The sequence below is a fragment of the Paramisgurnus dabryanus genome, chromosome 1 (genome assembly GCF_030506205.2).
Source record: "Paramisgurnus dabryanus chromosome 1, PD_genome_1.1, whole genome shotgun sequence".
NCBI lineage: Eukaryota > Metazoa > Chordata > Actinopteri > Cypriniformes > Cobitidae > Paramisgurnus > Paramisgurnus dabryanus.
Genome location: NC_133337.1, coordinates 50,498,935 through 50,525,374, shown reverse-complemented (window position 1 = coordinate 50,525,374; position 26,440 = coordinate 50,498,935). Strand labels below are relative to the sequence as shown.

Here is a 26,440-nt window from a genome sequence, read left to right as displayed (position 1 = left end):
AACATCTTTGATGACATGGGGTCGAGTAAATTATCAGAATTTTTTTTTAAAAAAGTGGAATATTCCTTTAATAAAGAGAGTCAAATATGGTTAGTCAGTAAAACGTTGCTACACTGTTGGTCAAAATATGTACCCCTGCTGTCTTCAGTCAGTACCATTTAAAAGGTTCTAATATGAAAAATTAGGCACAGATATGTATAAATTTGGTACCAATATGTATCTTTGAGGTTCTAATCAGTCCCTACAGAAAAACGCGATTATGCGATGGCATGATTCAATGCATTGCATTTTTTATAGGGACACTTGACCCATTTGCATTAACCTTTGTATAGTTAGAACCCCAGTCATGTTTTTGAATGGTCATGCATCATTTTCTCAGTTGCCACTGAGGCAGGAGAAATACAGATTTCGGTGTTGCAGTTCCTTCTTTCAATGATGTAAAAATCATCATTTTGCATCATTAAAGGCAGGAAGTCCCATATCTTTGTTGAGGGGGTAAGACTACAATCACACCCCTTTTCTCGGTCAAATAGGCACCAAATTCTAAATGTATGTTACATTTCGACTACAAATATGACGCACTTTCAATAAAGATTAATGTTTCTTCGGGTGAAATGCTCCTTTAAATACAAAATAATTTGCAGATTTCTGCTTACAAAATATGCAGGGCTTGCATGATTTCATAATCCCCGCATTTTCGTAGCAAAAAGTAATATATATCTTAGCAAAAAGTTGAAAAATGTTGCATTTACTTCACACATGCGGAGCCATGTCCCCTGTTGTCATGGGAATGTTAGGAAGTGACGTAATTATGCGCCGTGAACATCTATGAAAAGCTGCAAACAGTTCTGGCAAGTTCCCGCAATCTTGGCAAGTTCCCGCAATTTCATTGCATAAATATCCCACATATTCCATTGCATTTTTTAAGAGAACAAGATCAAGTATTTTGGCCCGCAACAATCACAAAAAAACGCTTTTTCTGGAAGGACTGGACTAATATGAACTCTTTGGGGTGGTTTCCCGGACAGGGATTATCTTAAAGGCGGAGTCCACGATGTTTGAAAAACGTTTTGGAAAAGGAGACGGGCCGACTACCAAAACACACTTATAGCCAATCAAATCAAATGCCGGGTTGCGTATGTGTGGGGTGGGTCTATCAACAGAAGGTCCAGATTCTATTGGGGTAGGGGCGTGTTTGTTTAGGTGATTTCAAATATCAACATTGGCTTTCAAACATCATGGACTCCGCCTTTAAACCAGGACAAGGCCTTAGTTTAATGAGGAAATATAACTTGTTTTAACAAACATGCCTTACTAAAAACATTACTTGTGTGCATTTTGATGCAAAACAAAGGGCACTGATGTATTTTAAGATTAGTCTAACCCCTGTCCGGGAAACCGCCCCATAAGGTGCAAAGCTTTACTTTTTAAAAGAGCTTCAAAAGAGCTTGGGTGCATATTTTGACCAATTTTTTGACAGAGTAAAAAACTGGTGGTGGCCTAAGACTTTCGTATAATAATGTATGCTGAAGACCATAGCATCATACCATATCCTTCTTTTCTATGGTATAAAAAGCAAATCTACTGGGATAGCAAGAAATTTAGCCCTTTGCTCGGTGGAGAGTGCCTGACTCCAGCAGATGGCTAGACTGAAATACTCTCTAGCCACAAATGCACAGAGATGTCCATTCATGCACACGTGCATCCCCCTTGTCTCTCTCCCAGACACGCATATAAACACACATACACACGCTCACTCCATAATAGCCACAACTGGACTCATTCACCATCCAGATTAAAATCACCCAAGCAGTCATTTCAGAAAAGCAGAAATGCATATCTGTTCCACCACAACTATCTCTCCTTTGACAGGGTTTGGGGAGACCTTGAAGCAAGACTAATGGAAAACTTCACAGGATTCACTCATACACTTAAATAAACGCTTCCAGTTGTCAAACACACGAGAGAAGATGGTAGGGTGTGGATGCATCAGGAAAGAAAGCCGGCAGAAAATCCTTTTTCACACTGGTTATATGTTGACGCTGCTTTTAGTGCGTGGACATTGTGGTTTGTCGAGCTAAAGGCAGCTATTTAGCCCTTCATCCCTAGAGTCGCTCTACTCAATGTGCAACCTCAGCCTGAAACACACCTCGGGCTCTCGCAATAATTAACAGCGGCATACACAGCGAATAACCGCACACACGCTGGTACGAGCACAAACCGTCACACGGTCTGCATCACCTATACAGATGCTGCCCTGCGCCTTTACAACACATTTCTTTGCCTCTGTTTCCATGGAGACACAAGAACATTAGGTTTCTATGAGGAACACAGAGGATCGTGTGAGCTTGTATACATTAACGCCGGTCAAGAAGGAGGAGTAGATATGTGTGTGTGTGTGTGAGTGAGTGAGTGTGAGGGAGAGAGAGAATGATGGAGATGTGAAAGGATAAATGCTTGTTAAAGAAATGGACAATCAATGTCTTTTTCTTACCCATAAATTCGATGCCCAGTTCATCTGCTGCTTCAAGGCAAACACAAACAAAAGAAAAGTGGTTAAATAGCAGGAGAGAGAGAGAGAGAGAGAGAGAGAGAGAGAGAGAGAGAGAGAGAGAGACAGAGAGAGCGAGAGAGAGAGAGAGAGAGATTTTATCATATACAGTAAAAATGGTTAAAAACTTACCCAAGCCGTCACTGGCGCAGTATCCTTTAATAAGGTCCTAATAGGTACCATAAGGAGCACATATGTATATATTTGGAACCAATATGAGGTATCAATATAACCCCTTCAGTACTTTTTGAAAGGGTACCACCCCAGTGACAGCTAGGAACCATTATTTTTGACAGTCAACATTTCCATAAACAAAGACATATCAAATCAGTCCAGTAATAATGGTAAAAAAATAAAAAGACCAGTTTGGTGTCAACTAAACCCGCCTGCTGTTCGGTAAGAGAATAAAGATTGTGCAGAGCAAAGATTCAAGAATATAAATAGCTTGCTTTTGATTACCCGAGATACCAGCAGAAACAATGCTTAAGATATTGAGAGAGTTTAAAACATAAAGCACAAAGGCTGTTAGCTGCCTGTAGACTAGATATTCCCTAGATGTTGTCAGGCATGGGCTTTAGAAAAGTCTCTATGTCATCTTTAATGCCCAAGAGTTTCATATAATTGTCTTTGCTACTTCCAAGATTTTATTAATTCATCCCAAGCCTCCGAACCGACATGGTTCCTTTTTAAGGGCGCTTTCTCCAGCAGCGCACTGCGCAGGCAAATCTCCTTTCTAAATGTAGTCAATGTCTCTCTCCTCCATCCTAGCAAAGCCTCAGAACTGCTGGTTCTGATAAAGAGACGAACGCTCGTGCCTTTTTCATCTGAACAGTCCCCCTTTTCACGCCACTGAAATATAATCTCATTTAAATTAAAATGAAACCCTCACACTTAATTGCTTTTCTGACAGAGGTGGTCTAAGGTTTTTAAATGGAGTGCCGCTCGCCCGAAAACGATTATTTTAGTGGACACACTTAGGAAAAAGCAGAACTCAAACGCAGCGACAGAAAACCCTCTGTCAAATGATGAATTGTCACATAGCAGACACGATTTTTCAATGCTGTGGGTTTTTGCATATATTCATGCGGTAGTTTAAATATGATCTGTGGGAAAATAATGAGCTATAATCTCTTTTGTCTCTCATAGAGGCAATGGAGCAGTAATGTTAGACTGCGCCGCAGTTTTTAATGAGAACGCAAGGAATCAGGTCTTAGTCAGAATAAGTACTGTTTATCATTTAAATTCATGGTGAATCCGGGGTGAATAGGGACAGAACCCCTGGTTCCAATAAATCCAATTACGCAAATGTCTTTTCTTCTACAGTAGAGTTTTTTATGTTGGTTTTAAATGAATATACACTCTAAAACAAACACTGCTAAAAGTGGTTCTTGGCTCGTAATCATAGAGGAGCCATTTTATGTGCCATATAGCACTGATGAAGTACCTGTGAAGCACAGATGCAGAACCATATTGTGCTATGTAGAACCATATGTGGTGCTACAATGGTGCTATATGACCCCCGTATGGTTCTTCATACAGTAGGTACTTCATACTGTAGGTGCTATATAGCACTAAAAATGGTTCCTCTATGATTACGAGCCAAGAACCACTTTTAGTGCTATTTAGCACCATTTGTGCTGTACCTCTCTGGTAAATGAAAGCAACTGAACAGATTATGGACCTACAGTGCATTCAGGCAATCAGCCAAGAGATTGTATAATTGTGTGTGTATATAATATTATAGTTTTTAGAGTTTGAGCTCCCTTCAAAGATTCTCTATTTGGTTTAGGTCTGGAGACTAGCTAGGCCACGCCAGGACCTTGATATGCTTCTTACAGAGCCACTCCTTGTTTATCCTGGCTGTGTGCTTCGGGTCATTGTCATGTTGGAAGACCCAGCCTCGACCCATCTTCAATGCTCTAACTGAGGGAAGGAGGTTGTTCCCCAAAATCTCACAATACATGGTCATCCTCTCCTTAATACAGTGCAATCGCCCTGTCCCATGTGCAGAAAAACACACCCAAAGCATGATGCTACCACCCCCATGGTTCACAGTAGGGATGGTGTTCTTGGGATGGTACTCATCATTCTTCTTCCTCCAAACACGTTTAGTGGAATTATGACCAAAAAGTTCTATTTTGGTCTCATCTGACCACATGACTTTCTCCCATGACTCCTCTGGATCATACAAATGGTAATTGGCAAACTTAAGACGGGCCTGGACATGTGCTGGTTTAAGCAGGGGAACCTTCCGTGCCATGCAAACCATGACGTCTTAGTGTATTTCCAGCAGTAACCTTGGAAACGGTGGTCCCAGCTCCTCCCGTGTAGTTCTGGGCTGATTTCTCACCTTTCTTAGGATCACTGAGACCCCACAAGGTAAGATCTTGCATGGAGCCCAATAATAATTGCGTACGTTTTCATATTCATACGCACACTTGAACTTCTTACGAAAACTTTCCGCCTAATTCACAAAACATGCGTACGTACATGAATTTGTTCTTATACTTGTTCTTACGTTAGTGAATTTGAAGTGTTCTACATGAGCAGCCGTGTGCACAAGGTTGGTAATTTGCATAAACACACCGAAACCAGCTTCATATAAGGGCTTTCCGCAACGCTGGTCCACAGAAAATTTTAGAACAGTTTGTCATAGAAGCAAAAGAGACTTCGAAAATTAAATCCATGATCATATTTATTATCTCTAAAGTTCCGTTTTGCTTTGCATTTTTCATTTGGTAGGTTTTGCTGTGGCTGGAGAAAGCCAGTGCTGTCCGCCGACCAGAGTAACATTAAATAAGTATTGGATGCTTTAACAAAAATGACTTTTACTGTAATTAATATGACAGAGACGCACATCTGTATCTAAAATAAAACAGACATTGAGATCAAGTGGTTGACGTTTGGACTTCTCATGACGTTTACATTAGACATTAAAGGAATAGTCCATTTTCTTAAAAGAAAAATGTTGATGTCTTTCTTTGTTCAGTCGAGAAGAAATTATGTTTTTTGAGGAAAACATTGCAGGATTTTTCTCATTTTAATGGACTTTAATAGAGCCCAACATTTAATACTTAACTCAACACTTCACAGTTTTTCAATGGAGTTTCAAAGGACTATAAACGATCCCAAACGAGGCATAAGGGTCTTATCTAGCGAAACGATTGTCATTTTTGACTAGAAAAATAAAAAATATGCACTTTCAAACCACAACTTCTCGTCTAGATCCGGTCGTGATGCGCCAACGTGACCCCACGCAATACGTCATGACGTCAAGAGGTCACAGAGGACGAACGCGAAACTCCGCCCCAGTGTTTACAAGTGTGTTGAAAGAGGACCGTTCCTACGTTGTTGTATATCAACTGATACTAATTAATGTCTTTGTGTCAGTTTATTGTTTACAACGGTCCGCAAATGTGCGTTTTATATATGTAACACGTGACCTCCCTACGTCACTACGCATTTACGTTAGGTCACACTGGACCGGACCTAGACGAAAAGTTGTGGTTTAAAAGAGCTTTTTTTTCTTGTCAAAAATGACAATCGTTTCACTAGATAAGACCATTATGCCTCATTTGGGATCGTTTAGAGTCCTTTGAAACTCCGTTGAAAAAAACTGTTAAGTGTTGAGTTAAGTAATAAATGTTAAAGTCCATTAAAATGAGAAAAATCCTGCAATGTTTTCCTCAAAAAACATAATTTCTTCTCGACTGAACAAAGAAAGACATCAACATTTTGGATGACATGGTGGTGAGTAAATTATCTGGATTTTTCTTTTAAGAAAATGGAATATTCCTTTAAGCAGACGCTTTCATATAGAGATTTAAAAAGTGAGGAAGGAAAGCGTAAAGATTTGTCATTACGTTCATCTTCTTTATAAGTGTAGAAAAAATAAGTAGGCTATAATAATGTTTAAAATAATGTATATAATAATAATAATAATATAGATCATGTACAATAAGATATAATACAGAAAAAAATTATAATATAAAATATAATCATGAACATTCTATATATCAAAATTATTATAAACATTATAATTATAGCCTAGTATTTGATTATAAAGTATGAGTGGTTTTAGGTTTTCTTGAATTTTTGCATACATTTACAAGAAATTTTGATACAAACGTTTTTGTTGAATCACGATTAATTAGTGAAAACATTTGTACGTATGAATCAGCATACGCATGCTTAGTGAATAAGACCCAATGTTTAGATAAATACATATATTTTCTTCACAGGCAATTTTGGTGGAAATGTTCGATATATGTTATATGTTGTGTTGCCGAGACTTTAGGCATGTGCCTATACAGAAATTGACTGTCAAAAATTAAATAACCCTGTGAAATATTCACTGGGGGTAAAAAGCGTGGCAACCAGCACCATTCTTTTCAACATGCATCGCTCCGAGGTTGTTTTAAATGCTAATGTAAGCAGAAATGTTGGTAATGCTCCTACCCGAGATCTTGCACAGTGTTTCTCCTCTGGGTCCATTGAATTTGTAGTGTGTTGTGCAGTCGTGTGTGATTTTAAAAAAACGGGCACAGTTCTGTGTAACAAAAGGCCCAGGCTATGATCCAGAGTCTGTATCATATTCTTGCTGCCAGCGTTGCCTGGCCCATTCAGACCGCTGCTGACTCTGATTGCCCACAATAACTGCCACATTCATCCAGTCATAATCGCTGTGCTGTCATGAGCCACACACGCAAAGTCATTAAGCACGGATATGCATGCATTCCTCGAATCTTGGCAGCACGGCCCTGATGTACTGCTACTATAAAACAAGGCTGCCCATCCGTTGTCCCGTCACCTTTTGGGAGACATTTGCGTCATCGCAGAGGAATGTAAGAGCACTGCTAAGATGAATCAAACCCTTAATCTTTCCGTTAGTCGCAGGAATATACGAAAGCTCTTACTTACACAGCCTAATGCTCGAGAGATAAATACCGAAATGAGAGGGGGTGCGGTGCCCCTCGAGTCACTGGATAAACTCTGATTTATCCATAACCCTGAAAAATGCTTAATCCACCAAACACCATATTCTTAAAGGTGCAGTGTGTCCCTTTTGTAATACTTTTAAATCCTTTCCCCGTCTTAGTTGAATGTGCAGATTCTCAGTCTGTTTGTCTGGTCAATGGCAGGACACTTTCATTCCACTCATGCATTCCTTATATTGAGCAATGAAGCTTCTATAAAACCGGACTTGCAGCGTTTTCCTCCATGCCAGGGAGCCGGGAAGACAAGGGGGCCATTTAAAGGCAATGCTCTTTGGAGCGTCTCTCATGTGGCAGTCAATATGGAGACAAATACATTGGTCGGCGGATGATTTGTGCTTGTGTGTTGAGTAGAGATAGATCCTAAAAAAGCTCAGGGGACAAAAGACTATGTGGCAGATAAAGCCATGCCGTCCCCGGGGGGTGATTTGTGGCTCATTTGTTGGGTTAGATGAATAAAGATGCACTGGGCCACACACATCAGACTCAAGCCAGGAAGGAGGAAACAAACACTGGCCTCAACAGGGTGAAATAAAGACACATTGAAAGCATAATGGGCTATGAAAATGGGTGTAAATTGACATAAGATATTGAGCGTTGCGATTTCTTCTCGTGTTGGCCGCAAGTTTGTTTTCATAGCAGGAACGGATTGCAAATCGAGTACATTATCTGGATTAACTGGCTTATCTCTTTCAGTAGTGTATTGGTGGGTGACAAACTAAATATAGTAACTGAAGACTTCCCCCAGATTTACAAGATTTGCAGCAGCAGTGGTCTAAAATTGCTTTATTTGCTAAACCGTGTCAATAGGAGGGTGGAGAAAAAAGGAATAGCAGGATCATGTAGGTGTTTTTGTGAAGATGACATAAGTAGGCTTTATCTTCAGGCATGCTGGGTAGCAGGATATGAATGCTCTCACTGAGAAAATCAGATAGGAAATAGGAGTATCTGGAACGTGAAGTGGGCCCTGGCAAAAAAGGCTACAGCGAGAACCCATTACCAGCAAATCAGTGGGGTCGGCAACTCGAAAACGGCTCTAAATGGGAGTCGAAGTCGGTAACACATCACTCCATAAAAGCAAGACAATTCATACTTAGATTTATCTTGTGCTGAACACTTCTTTTTGTCTCTCTCTCTCATTCAAAAGCTTCATAGCTCACGTCTTCCTACAGTGCTTTCATATCAGTGTAATAGCTTTCTTGGAAAGTTGAGTCACAGGAGGGTTTATGTGCTTTGTGAGGGTTTTAAATCAAGATGTGTTCGCTCGTACAATAGACGCTTGACCAGTATAAGTGGTGGCAGGAAAGAATTTCACAAATCTCTCCAAAAACAATCCTTAAGAGAGCGAACGCCTCACGAACGCCGACTTCGCTTTGGTTGCTTGCATTTCACTTTACTGCAAACTGTCTCTGTTTAACCTGGGTCATACCCACAAATAAACCAAGGCTCATCTAACACAGAAATGGCTAATGATTTTAGCATCAACCTAAAATTAGCTAAGCAATTACTTTCGTGCAGGGACTCAAAGCAGTTCTAGTGGCAGGGGAAATGTTCTCCTCGTGAAAAATAGCCGTGCGAAAACATTTCGTTGCTGCTTTGAACCTCATTACAATCAGCAAAATGATTAACTCGCATTGTGTAGTATGTTCACAATAAATTCAAACAGGTTTTGCATTATATTTGATAGACTGAATGAAATCATGCACTAAAAGAGTTAGAGATCAGCTTTCCTTTCGAGAAAATAGCATATGCAAATGCTTCTGATTACACGTACAAGCCGGTTTTCTCAAGAGTGTGCTATTGTAAGGGTGATGCCAATTTTAGCACTTACAGAAAGAGGTATAATTAACTACTTAAGCAAAATGTGGTTCTGAAAAATTGGTGGAGAACTCTTAGACCTGGATGCTAAGAGACTCACCTGATGCTGGAAAATACTAATCTTCTGAAACTAAGAGTAGATGATGCTCTCTCTCTGGGTAGTTCAAAAAGGGTTGCAGTGTTCACAAGACACTTTGAAACCAAAATCTTGTGTTTATTGATACAATACTGATTTCTATATTTCCTCAGTGTAAACATTTTCTAATGCAATTACAAGAATACTTACTTGGGTCGGATAAGATGGAGTCCGTCTTTGGGACAAACTGGTCACAACGAAGTCCCCGATATCCCTCTTTACACCTGCAGTGAAAGAAGAATGTTGAACATTTCATTAGAGAAATATAAATGGCCTTTATTTGTACGTGTAAAGTAGAAACTGTGTGTGTTGTATGTGTGTCGAAAGGCATGTAAAAACCAAGCTTTGTTTTTAGGTATGTAACACATTGTAGAATTATATATATCTATATATCTATATACTTATTTTCCAGCTCTCCTAGAGTTAAACATTTGCTTTGTACCTTTTTGGAATCCATTCAGCTGATCTCCAGGTCTGGTAGTACCTCTTTTAGCATAGCTTAGCATAGTCCATTGAATCTGATTAGACCATTAGCATCGCTCTCAAAAATGACCAAAGAGTTTCGATATTTTTCCTATTTAAAACTTGACTTTTCTGTAGTTACATCATTTACTAAGACCGATGGAAAATAAAAAGTTTCGATTTTCGGGCACTGCGTAATATCATTGTGCCTGCTGCAGCCATGGTACGGCAGCAAAGTCCTTGATTATTACGCCAGAATGAGAGTATAGTTTGTAACAATATCTGCCTAGAAAATCACAACTTTGAATTTTCCGTCGACCTTAGCACAAGATGTTACTACAGAAGAGTCAAAGTTTTAAATAGGAAAAATATCGAAACTCTTTGGTTATTTTTGAGCGTGATGCTAATGGTCTAATCAGATTCAATGGATTATGCTAAGCTATGCTAAAAGTGGTACCGCCAGACCTGGAGATCGTCTGGATAAATTCCAAAATGGTAAAAATTAAATGTTTAAGTCTAGGGGAGCTGGAAAATTAGCTTATTTTTTTAAAAAAGTGGAGTGTCCCTTTAACATCACTAACATCGCTTAGTAGTATGTGATAAATTAAACAATAAATCTGAGGTAAAATCTGCTAATGTCATGTTACAAAAACTGAAGTTAAACATGTTATTCTGGGTTTACACAATATCTACAAGATATCATCTGGATTTTGACATAATCCATTTGAAATAGCGTGTAGTGATTTGTAAATGACAATGGCTGTCAGGGTGCGGATCGATTAAATTATCTCATATAGCATGTCAGTGGACAATATCGACCCTTCACATCATCCCGACAGAAATACAAGCATTGTTGTTTTATTCAATTCTCACAATGTGTTCAATCACAATATGTTGACCAATAGAAGCACAGAATTTCTTACACCCCTTTTAAAAATGGCAAAGCAAAAGAGAGATGACCATATTGTTTAGGAGGTTTGTGAAGCTATGGCAACAAAAATCATGCCTTTGTGATGTTTTTACTCTTTTGTTTCTCTTTTGACGTCAATCCTTAGTTCTGGCTTTTAGATGACAACACGCACACCGTTAAAGACTCCAAATGATGATTGGTCGGGAAGCAACATGCAGTCTGACATATCAAAATCTGACACACTGACAACATGAACAGAGAAAACATTGTGTTGTTCCATATTAGTTTGAAAAGATTAATCTGAAGTATGGCATGTCAAACTGCGGGGTACTTATGTTGCTGCTTGACATGTCATGTAAACCATCCTTGCTAGAGTACAGATCTGGCATTTCAAACAGCCATTGTAATATCGCGCTGATGTGTCAATCCATCATTGTCACTGGCACAGAGACGCAGACAGACTCATCATTAGAAATCAACACAAAATGTTATAAATTAACCTAATGGAGAAAAGAAGATGATACAAACGGAATAAATATGGACGTCTGGATGGGTCTGGCCAGAGCTCAGCGGTGCCTGCATTTGTTCAGATAACACAGTCTTAACATTAAAGTCACATCCAATTTGAGCTATGATTCCTTATGGAAAAGAAGACATGATTCAGCTGGACTCTTACTTGGAGATGTATGTAAACCAACAGTGATCTTTGCAATGTGAGCCCTTGTTCAGAAGCATCACCACCAGCTTCCCTCCAGCAAAACATGTACAAAAGATTTTACACAACGGATAATCTCCGTCTTTCTCATTTTCTTCCTCAGACTTTATGCTTTGCTTTTTTGTTTATTTCTTAAACCGACAGCCGCTGTCTTTCTTTCTTTGTGAATGCAAGTATAACAATCTTCAGATTTTCTAAGCACAGACTCATCTACGTTTACCAGCCTTTTTTGCCAAATGCTTTGTTGAAAATTGCCCAATTCTGTGATCGCGTCTCCGATGCATAACTCTAACATTATTCTGACAAAGCATACCGCCGTAATGATGGCTTACAAATGAAAAACAAGCATACGGGCCGAGAACCTTCAAATAAGCCATTAAAGGAATGGGGTATCTAAAAATAACATTTCTGTCATCATTTACCTACAGTCATGTTCAAAACCTGTACAGCTCAACCCAATTTCTGAAGACTGGGGCAATCATGGTTGGAACAAAAATGAACAAACCCAACTGATGGGATTAAACGTACCTATGCTGGATTGTTTTAACCCAAAATTCTAGCTTGTGTCAAACCAGATAGGTCAGGGGTGGGCATTCTTGGTACTGGAGGGCATCTTTCCTATACAGGAACACATAGGATCCCCTAGAGTTAAACTTTTGATTTTTACCGTTTTGGAATCCATTCAGCTGATCTCCGGGTCTGGCGCTACCACTTTTAGCATAGCTTAGCATAATTCATTGAATCTGATTAGACCATTAGCATCACGCCTAAAAGAGTTTTCCTATTTAAAACTTTACTCTTCTGTATTTACATTGTGTACTAAGACCGCCGGAAAATTAAAAATTTGCAATTTTCAAGGCATATATGACTAGGAAATGCCCCTTCAAGCTCAAATTAAGCTAAAAACGCCTTTTCGAGGTGCAGATTGGCAAGCGCCTCACATAAAGTCCCTCCTCCAATAAATTTTCATTCTTTATCGATTGATGATTGTTTTGATTGGTTCTCACCAGAGCGGTTATATTGAGCGTTCCATTGTCCCCTAGTAGCAGTGCCACATCTTGTTATATTCAATATCTTTGGTATCACACATTTTTGTCATTTAAAATTTTTTAACCATGCACTTACTTAAATAGCTTAATAAATATAATGTTCCGATTACAAACCTAACGACAATTATTTTCACAATTGGTATGACAGAAAACACATATAGATGTACTGTAAAAAGTAAGCAAACCAGTACGGTTACAGTAATATACTCTTCACAACTTGAGGGTGAGTACAAGACAAGACTTTTTGTTTTAAAGTGAATGTCCTTTTAAACTGAGATAGCATTAAGTGTTTTAACACTGAAAAAAATACACATTAAGCTTTAATTAACAAGCTGGCTTAGTCAAATGCATGTCCTGCTCATTGCTTGGACTCCTTCAGGGGAATATATATCCTCTTTCATTCTCTCTCTCTCTCTCTCTCTGTGAAATGACAAGGGCACAATCAATGATTCCAAGTTACATGTCCTTGAATGATAATGAAAAGTCGTGAAGGCAGATACAGAAAATCTAGTTTACAACGTTGTTTACTCTGTAGGCACCTGGATCTTCATTAAAACACACGTGCATTGACATACCTTATCCCTTTCCTCCAATACCAAAGTAAACAATGATGAATCAAGCCAGTCTTGTTTTCTCTACATACTCATAAAAGCTGTACTGTGCCGTCTAGCAGGAAAGGGGGAAAGGGAGAAACAAACAGAATGTCGACAGACACGACCGTCATCCTGCCGTCAGTATGTGAGTCAATGTTAACCAGGCGGTGAGCAAACTTGGCACGAGGGAGGCTGGTGAGGCTTACCTGCTTCCCTGACTGTAATTACAGTCTGCCCGTGTATTTCTCTCTTTACAGTCATTTCTTAGCCTGTTCCCTTTCTATTTCATAAACCTCAATCACGCTTCTCTAACTCAGCCAGAACACACGCAAACACTAGAGAGCCTTGGCAGCTGTCACATCGATGCCAGAACACACTGCAGAAGAAGCCAGGTGAAACATCATCTATTCAGTCAGCGAGTTTATCCTGTGAAAGTGACAGTTCATCCGAAAATGAACATTTAGTTGTCATTTACTTTGCCTCATGCTGTTTCAAACCTTTGTGACTATCTTTCTTGAAACGCAGAGAAAGAAATTCTATGCATTGTTACTTTTCAATTACATTGAATGGAGAGTGAAGCTATAAAAGCATCTGAATCAAAGGAACCATTTGTTCACAAATCAAACTCTACTCTCTCATGAATGTGCCAAGAAGAGAAAGGGCAAATAATGACGCTCTTTGGGTATGATTAAGGCAACACATATACAGATAAAAAGTTTACACTCAAGTACACTCCACTTTTTTTGAAATATGCTAATTTTCCAGCTCCCCTAGAGTTAAACATTAGATTTTTATTGTTTTGGAACCATTCAGCCGATCTCCGGGTCTAGCGGTACCACTTTTAGCATAGCTTAGCATAATCCATTGAATCTGATTAGACCATTAGCATTGCGCTAAAACATAACCAACAAATTCTGATATTTTTCCTATTTAAAACTTGACTCTTCTGTAGTTACATTGTGTACTAAGACCGAGGGAAAATTAAAAGTCGCAATGTTCTAGTCATATATGGCTAGGAACTATACTCTCATTTATAGTAAATACTATAGTGTTTTTGAACCATACTATAGTAAATTGTAGTATACTGTATATATTATAGTATTTACAACACCTTGTTAATGATTGCTACAGCATACTCTTTATTAACTATAGTGAACTGATAAACTGTGATAAATACTCTAGTAAACTTTAGTTTATACTACAGTAATCCGTATTGTATATTCTAGTATAATATACCCTATAGTTGTAGACAATGTAGTACAGTAATGGATAAAGTCATTAGTTTATATTACTATAGTTGTTATGTTATCACAGCAACTATAGAATTACCACAACAAATTAATTCAAGTACATTACTATAGTATGGGTCAAAAACACTATAGTATCTACTATAAATAACTATAGTATTTTTTTACCTGGGAATCAAGGACTTTGCTGCCGTAACATGGCTGCAGGAGGCGTAATGATATTATGCAGTGCCCGAAAATAGTCCCCTGCTATTGAAAGTTACCAAGGGGACTATTTTCAGGCCCTGCGTAATATAATTGCACCTGCTGCAGTAGTCAGATTCGCTGAATGTATTCCAAAATGGGAGCTGGAAAATTAGCATATTTAAAAAAAGTAGAGTGTCCCTTTAGGAAACCAAAAGTGTGGTACAGTTGATGTAATGTTAAATTGATGATCATTTTATTTAATTAATATTTTTACATGCAATGTTGGAAATATCTGCGTAATCCCATTTATGTAGATAAAACTGAAAAAAAAAATGCTCTGAGACTGAGTTCTTATTGTAGCATTATATTCAAAGTGCTCTTAAAGGGACACTGTAAAAAATACTTTGCTGCCTTAAAAAATTGTGTTAAATCAACTCAGATTTACAAGTCATGTCAACAGAGATGAGTTGTCACAACTTATAAAATATAGTTGAGAAAAAACAACTTAATTTTATAAGTTATAACAACTCACCCGTAGTTATAACAACTTATCTCTGGTCAAGATAAATAATAGTAAGTTGAAATTACTTGTAAATCTGAGTTGATTCAATAAAAAATTTTAAGGCAGCAAAGTACTTTTTACAATGGATAGTTCACCAAAAATGACAAGTATGTTGTTATTGATTCAGCATAAGGTTGTTATAGACCTTCATATCTTTTTTGTTTTGCTGAGCCCAATTGAAATCAAGCAGGAGACTGGAGCACTGTTGACTTCAATAGTAGGAAAAACAAATACTATGGAAGTCAATGGTGCTCAAAAACACTTTTTTACAAACCTTATCTTCCTTTTTGTTCAGCAGAACAAAGACATTATACAGGTCTGCAACAACTTGAGGGTAAATGATGCAAAATTTTCATTTTTGGGTGAACTACTGCATCCCTTTAAGCAAATAGACATATCAAATTTTTCATAAGCCCAACTATAGGCCTATATTTGCAATATTAACTGCAAAAATGATTGTCTGGAGGCTTGTAATTCATAGTGGTGCATTCATAGTGCTATTACTGTAAGCAAATTCATGCATCAAATTGTCCATATGATGTTAATAACTGTACGAATATTTGTCTGCAAGATTGTAATCGTTTCTAACAAAAAATGATGACTGATGACTACATTAAATTTAAACCATTTCAACAAATAGACGGGCGTCAGAAATACCTGTCATTTTATCCGAAAGCTCCTACCTACCTCGATGGTTGATGCTACCTATGAGATGATGTATCAAGATTTCTGACTGAAACTGTGACACATTTAGTCAATTAGCATGACAGATGACAGGTATCATATGCCAGGCATGCCATTTCAGATTACATGGAAATGGGCCAAAGAAAAAGAAAATGATATAAAAACAGGAAAATTATAATGTACATGAAAAATGTGTAATAATACCATAAAATGTAAATAAACTTCATATTTGCATTACTAACTGAGGAAATAGCAGTGAAGGGTCTGTAAGGTCCAAAAGGGTCTATAACCCATGACCTTTGCGCTGCCACGGCAATGCTCTATTAACTGACCTACAGCAATTATATGCAAATGGAATTAAACTGAATAATAATTGAAAAGTTTAGGACTTAAAAACACCATGTAAATATTAAAGTTGTCCACATAGCTTGTATGCTATAGTCTACATGGTCTGACGGTCCCTTTGAGTGTAAAAATGTAAGTCAATGATAATCTTCCTCTTCACTGAAATGTTAATTGATGTGACAAGATTATTGAGTTAGTGAGCTGAACTCGAAAAACGAGTTCATGAACAAATCATTCAGACATTTATTTGTTTGGCTTAGAAGACTAAGATAAAGTGTGCTGCAGTCATTTGCACCACTTTTATGCTGATTTTACATCCTTAACAACCCGTCACAGCAACACTGGCTCAACCAATAACCTTGACTTTGGGGTGGGCTACAGTATCTGTTTATCTGGCCAGTGAGAAACAGGCAGTCCTTTTTAAAAGCAATCATTATTTTTGCAACTTCGTTTGATGATGATGCCAGCACAGGAATGGCACATTTCAGCTTTAGTTAATGGATATAGATTTGAAATAAACAGGTGCGCTTTGTTTGTGCAAGAAAGCATGCTTGTGAGTGGGATGTGAGTGGTGGTTCTTTCCTCCTTGTCAAACAGCACCCACATAACAGACTGAGCTCATAGCTTGCATGTGGGTGCATATATATACCCACATTACACACCCACATATTGCACAAGCACACATTTACACAGAGTTACTGTCTCTCTTGATGATCTCAAGATCTGGTGACACACTCCCCTCCATAAATAAGGGCCAGTCTGATGCTGACACCCATCACAATTATTGATAAATGTAGAGGCCAGTATTGGTATCTCTCCAGCATCAGTGTCAAAGGGTGCTGTTAAAGATAAACTTGCTTTTTTATGTTATCATTCATCCAATACATACGCATATCTGTCCAGGCGCCCTGGTTTAGGGGTGGGAATAAAAATAAAGAGTGATTTATTTATTGAATGACATTGACTGATGCTCACTTCACGTTTCTGGATGTTTGTATGCAAGACAACCTTGCAGTGTTACAGTGTTGTTTAAATTCAGCAAATAAACAGACCAACTCTTCAAAAAGGAAGGACGACTATCCAACTTGAAGGCAAATATTTAATGTATGCTTATTTCAATTCGTATGTTTCTTAGAAATTAACCTACTGTACGACCTTGCTGTTCGTAGCTTCTTATTCTACCAGTTCAGCTACAGGAACTGAATGTGTACATGGATCATTATACAAAACAGGTTGCATTATACAAAAGCAATTACATTTAAGCCCCTGTTAAGTCAGATGTTAAATGTGTTCACCCCAGAAAAAAAATTAGATAATAACCACCCAACCAAATTTGAATAATGGAAAAATGGCAAGTAAATATCAAAATCTTGGAAAAATATGCAGGATACTCTACTTGAAGCGGTGGGGGCGTGTCCACTGTCAGCGCTGAAACCACGCCCACACGTGGGAAAGCGCGCATCTCGCTCAACTTTCAAATACTGCTACAACCTGAATGCATGCTTGCAATTGTGTTAGGGGCGGGGCCATTTGCACGCCTAAAAAACTTTCTCATTAATAATTGCCATTTAGTATTACTTATTACATGGCTCTCTGGAATGCTTGATTCTGATAAGTCAGTTGAGACATTTGCAGGTTCGTTCTTTTCAAATAATAACCGCTCCAAAGTAATAACGCATAGCCGGTACTACTTGTATGATTAAAATCGCTCCGCGCCAATAAAGATTACTAGCTGTTTGGCGCCATCTTGTGACAAACACTGGACAACCATAATTTTAACATGTACGAAAAAAAAAAAACATTTAAACAGTGGATAGAAGAACGAACAACGACAAGACCTGTATGAAGCAGAGGATCTTAATAAGGTATTACGATAATTTTATGCATCTGTGCAAAGTTTCGCGGAAGGATAAATTTTTTAATTTAAAACAAATATGCCAATAAAATGTTTCAAATTCATATTTATGTCCAGTTTTTTTCTTATGTGGCAAGTAGCCGTATAATAAGCGGGATAATGTAGAGGCAGCCGGTAGTTAGCAGGAAATAAGCTTATTTCCCGATAACTACTGGCTGCCTCTACATTATCCCTTACATAGTTTACAGTCTTTATGGCATGTTTCAGCAATACGTTTCTGACATTTATAATGTGTTTAGAAACAATTTTCAAGATTGACTTAAACAGGGAATTTAACAACATGGAGCTAACATCACCATTTACTGTTAATATAGAAATATTTCCTAATTTAGTTTGTTGTTAATTGGATAACATTTTAAAATGTCAATGATATTTACTGATAACAGAAAAGTAGATATATGAAGAAATTTTCTAATTTGTAATGCCAAATTAAACTGTAACACAAAGTCCAATAACACCAATAATATATATTAAAATTATTAATTGAAATTTCAATGCAATTATTAACATGTTAGTAGCCAAAAAAAGTGTGTGACAAACAGGGGCGTCATGCATCATTTTTTTAAGTTTTAAGGGTATGTACAGATGTCAGAAAGTAAGTATGTACAGATCACAGAAATTTGTGCATACACAGACATCAAACGAAATATTATCGAGCTTTTAGTCTTTCCATGGCACTTACATTTCTTACAGTCTGAACACCCCTGCTTTCATACAAAAACCTCCAAAATAAAAGTTTTGACTAACTTTCATATCAAATACTATTCAATCAGAATAATGACATATTGGTATCATATTTACATCTGAAATGGCATGTTTTATTAATTTAAGTTTTAATAAATGACTTCTTTAATTGGGTCATTAATGCATTTTGCATTACAACTGCATTATCCTATAAAATTAATGTAATTGTAAATCCATAATGCATATAAACAACGAAAATGACATAAGCTATAGCCACATGATTGATTTTAATGTTCAATAATGTAAAACATTTTTTTAGATAAAATTATTAGAGGAAAGCATTATTGCATCAAATTTTACCTCATAAGTTATCATGTGTGATTCGGCGAACTTTGGCGTTGTACCAAGATGAATCTAGAAATCTACGAAGATAACGTCAAGATTGTCACATTTTAAACCATACTTTTCTACACAGAGGAAGTTAACTGTACATTACCGTACCGGGGTTTGGGAATGTTGTGAGCGTTTATTACACGTTTTAATTCCTCAGATAGCAAAATGCAGCAGCAACAGCAAAGAGCCCGTGAGCGCGCTCAGACACGAACACTGTAAAAAAATTCCGTAGAAATTGCAGCTGGGTTGCCGGTAACTTACCGTAGATTTAAATGTATGTGTTTTACTGGAGTAAAACTAAAAAATCTGCACCAAGCAAAACATTCTGGGAAACAAAATCTGAAGCAAAAAACAGAAAAAGGTTGATGATGATTTCTGGTTCCCAAAATGCTTTGCATGAGGCTGTTATTGTATAGTTTTATTCTGTAAAGATAAAGACTTTTTAATATTTAAAATATATTTAACTTTGAACAAATTCTTGCCAGTAAATAACATAAATGTAAATCTACGGTAAATTACAGGCAACCCAGCTGCAATAACATTGTAATTTCTACGGAATTTTTTTACAGTGAATGACGTCTCCGACTGTGCCGACTGCAGCGCTTGCCGCCAGAATAAAGTAATGCAACACGATCAAAACACTATCAAAACGGCAAAAATCTCAGAAAAGTTAAAAAGATGCAGCACAGAATTGATAATATTGTGCATATTAAACAGATTAAAAAACCAAGGGGGCCCATGCCCCCTCAGTTTGAATGGGCATGATGCCTCTGGTGACAAATATAAAAAACTTTCTTCAAATCACATCCTTACACGTTTCCTAAAAATACACACACACAAGCGTACAAACACAGCGAAAGATAAATGAGTCTTCTTTCCATAGCCATACATTTGCCTTGAACTTGTCAAACTAAGAGTTTTCCACCTTTCACACGCTTTTTAAAAAACACAAAAGCCTGACTTGAAAATAAACCTATTAAAATGGTAATCACGGGTGAGCAGATAAGTCCCCCTAAAGCTTTTACTCAAGGATGCGCAAATATTCGACCGGGAGTTCGTTCGACGGCGCCATTGTGAAAGCGGAGCGCCGGTTTGAGATAAGAGAAAGCGCAGCGTCACGTTACAAAACAGTCTGCGTGGAGCCTATCAACCCATGTGAGGAACAGCGACTGTTTGAAGGGCAATATTAGAACATGAGGGAGGGGGGAGACATTGAAGGCCATCTTCACATGTGAGTGAGTTTGTAGTTTTGACACGGATGCAGGTGCACTAGGAGCGACTCTGATAAAAGGCCGATCACAGTTCAGTAAATAAAGACAGCTCTGTTTTCGGTTCCCAAACAAACCATTCCTGCAAGATATCAGCGGGGGGAAATGCACATAATGGTCACACCTTGCATCCTGCTATTGTTTCTCAGCCAGCAATGATGAATTCAGGTAAATTTAGGCACACAAAACGTGCATATGTTCACTGAGATCATCTCACATACGCACCCACACGGATACATTGCCACGCTGCGTTTTCATCAAGCTGACGCATGCACGCGTGCGCAGTGAATCACTGCATGTCTCTTTACAATAAAAGCATGAATATCTCATTTTTCATCAGATATGGCGAGATAATCCAATGAAGGCTGTGAGAGAGGCAGTCTGTCTCAGAGGTGTTTAAAAGCTTATCCTCCTTAATATCATTTACATGGCCCATCTGCAGTCAGGGCAATAAGTGTAATTCCGTTAAATTGCGATATTGTCTTTCCTATCATTTCTCACACCCGTTCTTTATATAAATATTATATATAGACTCTGGTTAATCCGTATAATCGCTTCTTTTTAATCAAGTCGCTTTGATGTATTCATCACTCTACAGTAGTTTATTTAATTTGCGATTTCCCTGTAGGGGTGAACAGGGGTGGGCAGTGATGGAATCAAAGGGCGGTTGAGGGGCACATACGATTGCAGGAATTACATTTTTGTAGTAAAATTCACCATGGTAACTTGGCAGAAACATGTGAAAGAAAGGGCGATGGGTATTGTTGCTATAGCGAGATGGTGGATGCTAAAGAATGTGGAAGACTCTTGAGTCTCTTAAATCCGTGAACTGAGAGCATTTATATGGAAAATCGTTTGAAAGATTCGAAGATTTCTGGTGTACCCGTTAAAAATCAATGCTTTTGATTAACAACTCATTATAGGGTTGCCTGCTCTTTGCACATTTTTTCCCATGGGAACACAGCAAGTTTTTTATTAATTCATTCTTATTAAAGTGAAGACTGCTATCGGCGATTTCACATCTGAATTTCAGATCTAAAGAACTTTTTAATGCCCAAGGCTGTATTGATCACTTTAAGGACGCAATTAAATGCATTCATATCTTTACTTGACAACATGTTTGATCAAACAGACAAATGCTTCATCAGTAGCAATCTTATCTGATGGACTCCTCTTTCATTTACTTCACACATTTTTTTTAAACAACACTGGTTGCTATGCTAATATGTTTCCTCTCATTACACAACCATTAAACAATTCTTCAAACATGCCAAGCATCCCCAGGGAAGCATTTAACGAAATTACAGGTTCGATAGAGAAGCCCAATATGTTAACAGTATGTTAACAACAACCTTTTCTAAGCACCACAAGCTGCTATCAAGGCCATCTTGGCTAAAATTCACAGGTGGCTAAGAATTCCTAATGTTTCCGACGTGATGAAACTATAACCATGTGTAGGGGAGAGCGGGGCACAACCTAATGCTTTTTGGTTTTGGCTTAACCTTTTAAAAAATATTATAGTTTGATTAATTATATTTTTACACAAGCAACACACACATCTCTGCTACAAATGACCATTTGAAATTTGTTTCTAGTACTTACTATTCTTGGACAATTACACCAAACGTGAGAGAAGTGCAAACGTTACAACTTACCCCATAGGTGGGGTTATTTGTAACAGGCAGGGGGGTAAGTTGTAACACTTGCTTAAAAATAAGTTTGCAGGCAAATATTTCAATACTATTTTGTCTATATACTTGAAGTGGATATTGTTTATATATCTGTCTATAATAGACAGGTATCCACACTGTATTCATTTATCCAGCCCTTTTCTAACAATAGTTCAATTATAAATGGACACAAATGTCTAAATATGTGAGAAAAAGCAGCATTCATAAAAAAAATTTCCAATCTGTAATAACCATACTACATTCAAAATCAAATTCTGAGATAATGAGCATCAAAATCTGATTTTAGCCGTTCATTTCATTATGATTTCAATCTTTGACGTGACCTTATTCAATCAATATTAAAGATATGAACGAAAATAAATTTGACACATGATTTTTGATAATACAGGCATTTTGTTGGCAGCCAGCAATCATTCGTGTGTAGCCTATTTAAAACAACGACAAGAATTACGCTAATGTTAGCAGCTTTCATATCGTTATTGCTGAGGGGTTAGTTGTAACACAGCGTTACAATTAACCCCACTGGGTCAAAATATTTTCAAGCCCACCAAAAAAGTTGCTAAGACCTGCAGACATATTTTAAAACGATGCTACGGTTTAGTCAACAAGACACTGATTAATATGACATAGCATTGGATTTGGTATCTTACACACCCAACTTAGAAAGCAAAAAAAAAACATATGATGAAAAAATTGACTTACATGCCACCAAAACACTCGTTCATCAATAACTCTCTGGAAAAACATTATACATTTCCAATACTTTGCGGGAGATCTTCTATTGGCAGCAAAAAAAAACAAAATGCTCAACCTTGTGCAACAATGTAAACAGTCCGTGTTACAACTAACCCCGCGTTAGTTTTTGCCCCGCGCACCCCTACTTTGCTATTGCTGAACAGCTCCAACACGGACATACTGTGACATACGTTTGTCATGTCACAATGAATTTTACCATCTTGTGTCTTAAAATTCGGATGGTATGCACGCCCTGAGGGATGCTCAGAAAGTTTCTCTGAGTTTAATGACAGCTCCTCCCTCCGGTGGCCATTGCATGCCCACCAAGCTTTACGCGCACAACCCAGGCATCTCCTCATTTTCACTGGGGCTTGAACTAAAGTGACATGATGTAAACTGGAATGGCAGAAAGCGAGAGGTTTGAGGGTGATAATTTTAAATTTCCCCATCACCGCACATCTTGTGATGTGCAGAATATGCAGAACAGTGGGAAATGTCCAGAGGCAGACTGATCTCGGTTCAGTCAGGAATATTAACAGCATGGAAATACTTTCCAGTGCGCTGGCTGAAAATGGCTATATCACGCAGGACAAGCGGATGTGAGATAAAATAGGGCATATACGCTGTTTTTAAGAATTTTCTCACGTTTTAGTGCAGGTATCCCCCTCTTGGTTGGTTGGGAAATATATTAATCAATTAAACGGGCCAAAGCCCCACTTTACAAACTTGGTCTGGTAATTTCCAGCTCTTATGAAGGTCTGAAGATCAAACTAAGATATAGAGAATAAGATAATTTGCCACTATATCAACACGAACTATACAAAAATCTATATTGGCTTTTTAAGTGGAAATGAGACAGGTCCGTTGATCACATCTGAAACATTTTCCAGGCACCGCTAACAAACCTGCCGTTCAGAGCAATTGTGTTCCCTCATGCGTGACGAATCACAAGAGCTTCGGGCGCTGGATTTTGGCAGCCATCAGCATTCGCATCTTTGCCTGATCAAACAATCCTCACATTTCCATGGCTGGCCCGGCGCTTCTATGCTTCTGTTTATCCGGCCAAGTGCAGAGTGTTTTTCGTGTGACCTTGATGCCAAAAAACGGATGCTCTTTGGCGTTTCAAAATTGTTTTGCGTAAATAAAGACAGCGTTTGCCTTTGTGAGCGACATTTGTGATTCTGACATTTGTCTGTGCAATGTTAATCCTGTCAACTACATTCAGGATGACTGAGCTCAAATAATTGAGATGAGATTGTGCTCGGAGGGAGGAAAACTAGCAAGCACCACACAAATACACAGACAGACCTATGAAGCAATGCTAGTGAAGACCTTTAGATGTAATTTTTTATAATAAGATAATAATTATTGGTTTAAATCAACTTATGCATAATACCAGGGGCGTCAGTTTGTGTTGAAAAGTGGTGGGGACAAAAGTTTAGATGAAAAAACATTACAGCAGGACTGGAAAAATATTGAATAACGGCAGCATACAGCATAGTTTAGGCTGGTCAACAACACAAAAATACTCAGTATAAAACCCTCAACAATGTTGACTGCACATGTAACAGTCCCTGCAACACCGGCACAACTGAACAGTGCCAAAGCTAAACCATACTGTAGAAAACAGCAGCACGTTAAGTCAATGATTACAATGAAATTCATTATGTAAAAGAAAACACACCATAAGCATACAACACAACATATGTGACCCCGGTACCACAAAACCAGTGAAAAATGATTTTCAAGAAAAAATGTTCTTTGTATTTTAGTCTTGTTTTCAGTAAAATATCTAAAAATTCTTACATTAAGATGCTTTTTCTTGATGAGCAAAATGACCTAAGAAAATAAGTCTAGTCCTTAGACCGAAAATACCAAATGTAAGTGATTTTGTGCATAAAAGAAGCAAAAAAAAAATCTGCCAATGGGGTAAGCAAAAATATCTTGAACATTTTTCTTAAACACTAAATTCAAGAGAAATTCTAGAAAAAGATGCATACCCCATTAGCAGATTTTTTGTTTTATGCACAAAATCACTTAAATTTGATATTTTTTGGTCTAAAAACTAGATTTTTGCTCATCAAGAAAAAGCATCTTAATTTAAGAATTTTTAGATATTTTTACTGAAAACAAGACAAAAAATACTAATAATTTTTTTCGTGAAAATCTAACTTTCTGACTTAGTACACTCTAAAAAACAAACGGTGCTATATAGCACCAAAACAGTTGCTTTGGATCGTAACGATAGAAGAACCATTTTTAGTGCCATATAGCACCGGTGAAGAACCAGTGAAGCACCAGTGAAGCACCTGTGTAGAACCATATAGTGCTATGTAGAACCATATGTGGTGCTATATGGCCCCTATATGGTTCTACACTGGTGCTTCACTGGTGCTTCACTGGTGCTTCACTGGTGCTTCACTGGTGCTTCACTGGTTCTTCACCGGTGCTATATGGCACTAAAATGGTTCTTCTATCGTTACGATCCAAAGCAATTGTTTTGGTGCTATATAGCACCGTTTGTTTTTTTAGAGTGTATTTTTGTCTTGTTTTCAGTAGAAATATCTATAAATTCTTAAATCAAGATGTATTTTCTTGATGAGCAAAATGGACTAAGTAAATAAGTCTAAAAAATATACAATTTAAGAGAGTTTGTGCTTAAAACAAGCAAGCATATCTTCCGATGGTGTGAGAAAATGTTGCTTAAATTAGGTGTTTTAGAAAAAATAAATATTATTTTTAGATTTTTTCTCACGCCATTGGCAGATATTTTCGCTTGTTTTAATCACAAATTCACTTAAATTGTATATTTTTTGTCTAAAAACTAGACTTATTTTCTTAGGTCATTTTGCTCATCAAGAAAATCATCTTGATTTAGGAATTTTTAGATATTTCTACTGAAAACAAGACAAAAATACTAAGTAAGAAAGACATGTTTGCAGTGTAAGTCGCACAGGTATTGTTTGATTTTTCAGAACATTTTAACCAAATGCTTTCAAAAAGTAGTGGGGACAAAATCAGCCATTTCAAAAAGTGGTGGGGACATGTCCCCAGCGTCCCCAGTGTAAATTACACTAATACAAACATAATCACAAGTCAGTATTTATCATGGTAAATTCTTTTTTGGTAAGGAAATGTGAACATTTGTGACCCTATCTGTAAAATCCAGGCTTAAGTCTCATAATCACATTTTGAAATTAGGATCATAAAAATTTAATTATTCATTGATTTCAATCTTTGGTCTATTAAAGAAATCAATGTTATATTTCACAGTATTTTATTAACATTATGATTTTATGTAGAAACACTAAATTACAAAAATTACTTTAGCTTTGTTTCACAGACAGTCACATTAAGCCCTCATATAGTAAGTATAGGAAATACACACATACACACCAAAGCAGGCATTTCATAGATTTCTATTGCTTTCATACAAGACTAATGATATTTTCTATCCCCACACCTAAACTCATATAAACTAAATTATTTGGCAATTTCTTAC

General features: G+C 37.5%; 1 protein-coding gene across 2 annotated transcripts in view; it reads right to left on the bottom strand.

The window, feature by feature from the left end:
- Nucleotides 1-26,440, bottom strand: part of nrg3b (neuregulin 3b) — a 216,590-nt gene that overhangs the window by 24,815 nt on the left and 165,335 nt on the right. The window contains exons 3-4 of one of the 2 annotated variants that reach the window (XM_065262651.2): nt 9,650-9,723; nt 2,495-2,524 (exon numbers count right to left, since the gene is read on the bottom strand). In XM_065262651.2, the coding sequence (XP_065118723.2) occupies nt 2,495-2,524; nt 9,650-9,723 (104 nt within the window). The remainder of the gene's footprint in view (nt 1-2,494; nt 2,525-9,649; nt 9,724-26,440) is intronic. The other variant, XM_065262652.2, reaches the window with a different exon arrangement.